General features: G+C 56.5%; 1 protein-coding gene across 2 annotated transcripts in view; it reads right to left on the bottom strand.

The window, feature by feature from the left end:
• Nucleotides 1–7,873, bottom strand: part of ARHGAP23 (Rho GTPase activating protein 23) — a 102,873-nt gene that overhangs the window by 88,035 nt on the left and 6,965 nt on the right. The window contains exon 1 of one of the 2 annotated variants that reach the window (XM_017497075.2): nucleotides 4,758–4,860. The exons of the other annotated variant lie outside the window; for it this stretch is intronic. Within the exon in view, the coding sequence (XP_017352564.1) occupies nucleotides 4,758–4,820 (63 nt within the window). The 5' untranslated portion in view covers nucleotides 4,821–4,860. Of the gene's footprint in view, nucleotides 1–4,757; nucleotides 4,861–7,873 lie in introns of those variants that run through there. 2 annotated transcript variants of the gene reach the window in all.

Below are 7,873 nucleotides of genomic sequence, written 5' to 3'. Positions count from 1 at the left end.
GTTCAAGTGATTCTCCTGCCTCAGCCTCCTGAGTAGCTGGGATTACAGACATGCGTCACCATGCCCAGCTAATTTTGTTGGTCAGGCTGGTCTCGAACTCCTGACCTCAGGTGATCCACCTGACTCAACCTCCCAAAGTGCTGGGATTATAGGCGTGAGCCACCTCGCCCAGTCCCTTTTTTTTTTTTAAATCTTTTTACTTCGTGGCCAAGGTAATAGCATCATTCGCGAATTCAGTCAGTCAGCTGGTCTACAAACATTCTCTGAGGACTTGCTGTGTGCCAGGCCCTGTGAACACGGAGACAAACATGACACCTCTGGGGCCCCTTGTAATGGGGTTAAGAACATGGGTAACTCTTAAGCTCTGCCTCTTACTTGCTGTGTGTCCTTAGGAAGCCATGGAATCTCTTTGTGTTTGTTTCTTTTTTTTTTTGAGTTTCGCTCTTATTGCCCAGGCTGGAATACAGTGGCACGATCTCGGCTCACTGCAACCTCCACCTCCCGGGTACAAGCAATTCTCCTGCCTCAACCTCCTGAGTAGCTGGGACTACAGGCACCCACCACCACGCCCAGATAATTTTTGTATTTTTAGTAGAGATGGGGTTTCACCACATTGACCAGGCTGGTCTCAAACTCTAGACCTTGAGATCTGCCAACCTAGGCCTCCCAAAATGCTGGGATTACAGGTGTGAGTTACCTCATCCGGCCTGTGTCAGTTTCTTAATCTGTCAAGTGGAGTGATGGTAATATGCCAACATAGTGGTAAGCACTATGGAAGGAGTGGCTATTCTTATTTTTCTTGGCCTCAGATAACTCCTGTCTGGTGGGATAGATGGATATGAGATGGACCATCACAGTGTCAGGGGTAGAGCTGGGCATGGGCATCCTGGGAGGCCACAGACGGGGCTGTTCCCTGGTTTGCACTTCACAAACATTTATGGAGAACTGCTCTGTGCCAGGCTCTGTGCTGGCCACTCTGTGCTGACTGGACACAGAGATGAACAGCACACATTGTTCACTCCTCCCTGCTCCTCCCTGCCCTCCCCTCTTCCTCTTGGAGCCCAGTCCAAGAACTCTGTACTGAGGGGGGCCATGAAGGACAGAACCAACCACAGAGGGACAGGAATGGCCTGGGGGCTGAAGTCAGAAGATGGGTCCTTGTCTGCCGACGCTGAGGAACCTGGGAGCTCCCCAGTCTGTGTCTCCGATGGAGTGTGAGAGAATTGGACACAATGACCCGGTCCTCACCCACTCTGACAGGTGGGATATACAACCCACCCCAAAAGGGCTTTAAACTCTCCCCAAAGTCCAGCCCCAAGGCCATCTCAGCCTGATGTCCCACTGAGGCAGTGGGGGAGGAGATGTCCGCCTGGCACAGACTGGTACTGCCCTGCTGACAAACTGGCATAATTTCACAAGAAACAGGGGGGCCTGGATCTAAAGGCGGGTTGTCTGAAGGGGTGGGGTGTGCTAGGAGAAAGGCAGCACCAGCTCCCACAGGCCCTATTCATGTCTCCCTCCCGAGACGGTGAGAGCAGCATCGTTAAAACCAGGCTTTGTCCAAATCCCTGACCAAGCCAATATCTCACCTTTGAACCCCTGCAGCCAACAGAGTGGGGCTGATGTCCCTTTGGAAGGAAAACACCAGTGAACGAAGCCCTGGCCCAATGCTATGGGCCGGCATGGGGCAGGGTGGGAAGGCTTAGAGGAGTAAAGAAATAGAACAAAGACAAGCAACGGAGCTGCAATCCAGCCAGAAGCTGACCTTGATCTTGGGCTGTGTACATTTAGACACAGATTTGGAGTGGGAGTGACAGCGGGACATGGCAGGTCCTGAGAAGCCAGATAGTGAGGGTGAGAGCAAGACTCCAGAGCCAGACTACCACATTCCTACCCTAGCTCCACAGTGCACTGGGGGTGTGATTTTGGCCACAATATTAGGTGTCTGAGCCTCAGTGTCCTCAAATGTAAAATGGGGATAATAATGGTATCTACCTCTTAGTGGTAGTGTGAGGATCAAATGAGGTAGTTTTTATAAATCCTGGCCAGGAGTTTTTGCTGTCTGTGTATTAGCTATGAGCTATACTGTGAAAGCAACTTCCCTTCCTAAAAAAAAAAACCACCTTTTCGTTTCCAGGCACCAATGCTCATTTGAATACATTTACAGGAATATATGATACCTCCAGTCACCATCTCCAGATTTTTACATTGGAATCCAACATCACAAGAACACACCTGACCCACTGTACTGGAGGGAACTTCCCTGCATGGCTCGCCTGGGATGCTGCAGGTCACAAGCCCCACCCCCCCGGAAGTTCTCCTGAGTATCTAACTGCAGTCCCTCACATTGTAACTTCTTCGCCTCTACTGCTTTTCAGTCTCTCTTTTAACATTACGCATCAAGAAGTCCTTCTGAGTAACCCTGCAATGAAGGATGAAGCAATCCACTGCCCACTCCTGTACTGGTCTGCTCAGAGCACCCTCTCTCACTCCACTCCCATCCATGCCAAGAATGCTGCACTTCTTCCTCATGAGCCCAGGGTCAGCTTGAAGAGGAGGGCACAAGGGCCAGGCCTCTTCTCCCACCCAGTCCTTCTCTGCTTGGACTGGGATCCACACAAACCTGCCCCATCCTCGAAGTCTGACACTTTCTTTTTTTTTTTTTTTTTTTTTTTTTTTTTTGTTTTTTTTTTTTTTTTTTTTTTTTTTTTTTGAGACGGAGTTTCGCTCTTGTTACCCAGGCTGGAGTGCAATGGCGCGATCTCGGCTCACCGCAACCTCCGCCTCCTGGGTTCAGGCAATTCTCCTGCCCCAGCCTCCTGAGTCGCTGGGATTACAGGCACGCGCCACCATGCCCAGCTAATTTTTTGTATTTTTAGTAGAGACGGGGTTTCACCATGTTGACCAGGATGGTCTCGATCTCTTGACCTCGTGATCCACCCGCCTCGGCTTCCCACAGTGCTGGGATTACAGGCTTGAGCCACCGCGCCCGGCCTGAAGTCTGACACTTTCTTAGTGGCTTTCCTTCCCAAGCTTCATCTTGTGCCCTGACTACCCTCAAGGGTCCTGGGTTCTTGCCTGGGCACTGTCACTATGTAGGCTCAGACCCTCTCTGTGAAAGGGTACACCAGCACCTACCCGGCCCACTCCCATTCTTCCTAATATTATTGAAGCCTTTGAATCCAGCATTGAATGTAGGGGATTTACTGCTCCCGTGGTTCCCAAGGAGAGGGCAGGGCCTCACATGCAGGATCTTGGAATTCCCAGCAACCTTGGGGTACACTCAACTGCACTGTGGGCAAGTGGAAGAAGCTGCCTGGGCTGGGGACCTCTGGGGCTGCCTTTGGAAGTGAAATGACTGGTTATATAACCGAGATTCAAATCGCATACCAACAAGCACATGGCAGTAAGAGCCGCCACTCTGGGGAATGGGGTCTGTCGCCTGGCAGAGGGGGAGAACTGCACGGAATCAAAAGCCACTCACCCCCAGCTAGGCTGCAGGGTGGGAGTGGAGAGAGGGGTGCAGGGGATGTGTTGTTGGTGGAGAGTTGAATCCAAGGGACTCTTGCTTAATGACCTCAACCCCCCCACCCCCCCACCCCCGTCCATCCTGAATTTCAAGTTCATAATTAGGAAACACACTTTAGCTGAAGGGAGCCGGAGAGAGATGCAGACTAAGGGAGAGCTGACCGCATCCGGCAACCAAGAAACACCCCAGTCTCAGAAAGAGTTGCATGCCCTAGATCCCACCTTCAGCACTGCCGGGAGAGCTGGGGAGGAGGGTCTCCAGGTCTTTCAGCCCTGTCTAAAGAGGAAGCCGCCTCAGCCCAGGCCTTGACCTCCACCTGGACTCTGGGGAATTTCTTTTCCGAGCTCAGGGAAACTATTGGCCTGACAGTGTTCAACCCTTCAACTTAAAGGCAGGGAGGCCTGCTGGGGTGCTCCTGCGTGGCGGTCCGCCAGGCTCAGAGGTAAGGGAACGGCCCCGATGTGGGGATGGGGCCGGGAGGCCCCTGCTGGCCCCTCCCCAGCCTCAGCAGCTGGCAGATGAAAGAACCCAAGCAGAGCAGCCCAGCGCTGAGTAATGCCCCTGGCACCCCGCGCTCTGACCCACCCACAGCCGGTCAGAGAGGGCAACAGGGGAGGGCAGCCGCGCCGGCAGAGCCGGGGGTCCCAGGCCTACGTCTAGAACTTCCCCAGGACCCAGGAGCGCGGCAGAACCGCGCCTAGCAATCCATCGCGCAGTCCGAACCAGCGGGGGGCGAGTGTGGCGCGGGGAGGGGGTGTCCGGACGCCTTGCGGAGGACGTCCCGCTCCGGGAACCCCCTCCCCCACCCCCTCTCCCTCCAGCTGTGCCGGGGCCTCGCCAACGGAAAACGAAAACTCGGGCAGAGGAAACAGCGGCAGGCGCCCCGCCTGAAAAACCCGGACAAAAGCCGCGGGCCTTCCTCCCCCGCTGCCCAGCCGCCGGGGGCCTGGCACCACCACCCGGGTCTGTGCCCCCTGTCCTGGCAGCCCCGTGCCCGTCCCGGCCCCTTGCCTACTTCCCTCATTCCCACCTCTCTGCCCCGGACAGCTCTCGCTCGGGCCCCCTCCCGGGCCTGCCACCAGCTGAAGTTCCCCGCATTGGTGCCCGCGGTGCCCGCGCCGTGCGCCCCAGTTTGTGCAGGGCGAGCCGCGGCGCAGCGACCCCGGCCCGGCCGCCCGCTCCCCTGCAGCGCCCAGCCCCGCCCCCTTCCCTGGCTCAGCGCCCTCACCTGTGGGGGCCGGGGCTCCGGGCGGGGCGGGATCCCGACCAGGCAGAAGGCGACTCCATTCATCGGGTGGCAGCGGCAGCTCTGCGGCCGGGGCACTGCTGGGGGCGCAGGCAGGGACCCGGGAGGGGCGGGGCCTGGGCGGGGCCGAGAGCGGGGTGGCCTCCCCGGGGTCCGCCCCCTCGCCCCTCCCCCTCCCACCACCAACCTCGCGCTCCCTTCGGGGTGCGTCGGCGGCCTTGCTCAAGGGCCACAGAGTGGCCACCGGGCTGAGGCAGGGGCGAGCGCTGCCCGAGAGCCGGATGTCAGCAGCCTGGGGAGAGGGGCGGTCTCCGGGAGATGCTTGCCGGGCCTCCAGGGGACCGGCCCAGATAGAGGCCATCCGGGCCCAGGAAAGAGGACAAGGGCACCGAACCTAGAACTAGCACAGGGACAGGGAGAGAGGGAGAGGGAAGCAAAGAGAAACAGCCAGCCAGAGATGGTCAGAAACAGATCCAGAGACCCAGAAACATGAGAGAGGCAGAGACAAGATAGAGACAGCACAGAGAGGCAGAGAAAGTCAGAAACAAGGACGAGGAGACCCAGGATCAGAAGGAGGAGAAGACAGGAAAAGGCTTAGAGGCCTCATTCCCTTTAGAGACCCATAGACATTGAGACACTAGGGCAGACTTAGTGCAAGGGGCAGGGAGACGGGGTGCCTGCAGTGTAGGGTAAGCCCCTCCCAGCCAGAGGCTCAGCCCAGGATCCCAGAAAGGCAGGGGAGTCGAGGAAGGAAGAGAGGCTGGCAGGTGGCCCAGCCCTCCAGACCCCCACCCAGCCAGTCCTAGGGCAGGCCGTGGGGTCAGCCCACAGTCTTGCTCTGCACTGAGCAGCAGTGACAGCTCCCAGTCACCAGCCCCCACAGCCACCCTTCCTCGCATTACTCCGAGCTCAGCCTAAAGAGATGCCCTGGTCCTGAGACAGCTTCTTTCCTTGTCTCCCAGAAGGACCCTCCAGCCCATCCCCTGACAGTCCAGGGAGAGACAGTCCCTCTGTCCTTCATTTCTTTCTTTCTTTTTGAAACAGAGTCTCACTCTGTCACCCAGGCTGGAGTAGAGTGGCACAACCAAGGCTCACTGAAACCGCTGCCCCCAGGTTCAGGTGATCCTTCCGTCTCAGCCTCCCCAAGTAGCTGGGACTACAGGCACATGCCACCATGCCCGGCTAATTTTTGTATTTTTTGGTAGAGATGAGGTTTCACCATGATGGCCAGGCTGGTCTCGAACTTCTGACCTCAAATGATATCCGCCTGCCTCAGCCTCCCAAGTGCTGGGATCACAGGTGTGAGCCACCACACCTGGCCTTATCCTTTATTTCTAGAAAATAGCTAGAAAATTCTTTCTGCTCCTTCTAACTTCCATCTTTCCCACTTCTTACTTCCTACAGCTTCTGCCTACCTCTTTCTCATGCCTTTTGCAGTTTAAGGGGCTTCCAATATTCCTTTCCCCCGATTATGTAGAAAAGAAAGTGGAGGCTGCAGATAAAATAGGACTTGGAGAGAGGAGGGAGTGAAATTGGGAAGACCACCTCTGCCTGCTGGAGTCACCGCCCTCCTTGGGCAAGGAGACCCCTGAGGGCTGAGCAGCCCCAAGACCCCACCCCTTTACCTTTGATCAGGGTTGGGGACTCAGGTCTTAGAGGGGTAGGGGTGGTCCAGACAACAATTAGGCCATCCCTACTCAGTGAACCTGAGGAAAGCGGTACTGACTGGGGTTTAGATCATATGCTTCATTTAGGTATTTTAAATCCCTTGGTGGTCAAGAGAAAGAGATTCTGTTTCATAATAATGGAGGGACAGTTAAATGACTCCTCTCCCTTCCTCATCCTTTTCATCAAGGTCATATGCAGCCAGAATTATCCTCCACTTCTGGAAAGTCCTTCCTGCAGTCTAACTGTAATCTGTCATACTGCCTGGATTTTCTTGCCTAACCTTCAGCCAGGCCCCTGTTCCTGCCTCTTTCTGCTCTGTAGCGCCAGTGGTCCAAGGCCTGCTGCCACCTTGGCTCAGAGGTCCTTTCCTCCCTGGATAAAGGGTTATCTCTTAAGGGGGAAAGTTTGGCATCTGAAATCAGACTGAACGGAGGCTGGGATAGGGGGAGGAAGGGGGGAGGCCATGGGGTGCCCCTGGCTCACTTTTTCCAGAGCCTGATGCCTTCAGACCCCGCAGGACGGGGTGAGAGGAAATGAGCTCAGGCTGACCGGCAGGCGAATTCCTCCCTCCACAATGCACAGACTCCCCACCCGCTCCCACTTCCCAGAAAGTGCGGCTGTCTCCCCACCCTGCCGCCCTTCCCACCTCTTCCTGCACCTTGACCTGCACCCCCACCCTGTCCCAGCCCACCCCATCCATATTCTGTAGCCGCTGTTCCTCCTCACCTTCCTCTCCATCCCGGCTCCCCTTCCTCTCTCACTCAGGGTCTCATTCCACGCATCCTGCCATCCACCCCGGAACCCACTGTATTCCTATACCCTCTTTTGGGGAGTTTGGAGCCACAGAGCCCAACATGGGGAGAGTCTCCCTCATTGAGGACCCTCCTCATACTCCCCCTCTTTCCAAACTCCTCCCCCAGAGCAATCACCATCCTTCATTCACAAAGGTCTACTATGTGAGGGGGTGGGAAAGAGGAGGGAGTGGAGTCGGTTCGCCCCGGGAATATAGAGGTAAGGCCTAGATCCTTCCCTCCAGGGGCCTGGGTCTTCCTCAGTCGTGACCCTATAGAGAACTCGAAGCACAGGAGCACATTCAGCTGGAGAAGCAGGGGAGGCTTCCAGCAGGAGGTGCCTTGAGCTTCGGGGGCTTCATGGGTGGGGCGGAGGAGGGTGGGATTAGGGAAAAAGGCACTCCAGGGAGAGGGATGCTGGGGTGAACCAGGGGGGCAGAAGAGAGCAAGTATCACATCGTGGCTGGAGCCAAGCCGAGGGAGGGTGTCTGTGGGCAGGAAGCATGGAGGGATGAGGCAGGAAACACGGGCAGGGGTGTGATTGCGGAGCGGGTGTGATGGTGAAGCGGTATGAAGGCGGAGGGAAAGTGATGGCCAGAGGGGGTATGAAGGCGGAGGGGGTGTGACGGCTGGAGGGGG

This window comes from Cebus imitator, unplaced genomic scaffold (genome assembly GCF_001604975.1).
Source record: "Cebus imitator isolate Cc_AM_T3 unplaced genomic scaffold, Cebus_imitator-1.0 Scaffold228, whole genome shotgun sequence".
Taxonomy (NCBI): domain Eukaryota; kingdom Metazoa; phylum Chordata; class Mammalia; order Primates; family Cebidae; genus Cebus; species Cebus imitator.
This window is presented reverse-complemented; position numbering and strand designations above follow the sequence as displayed.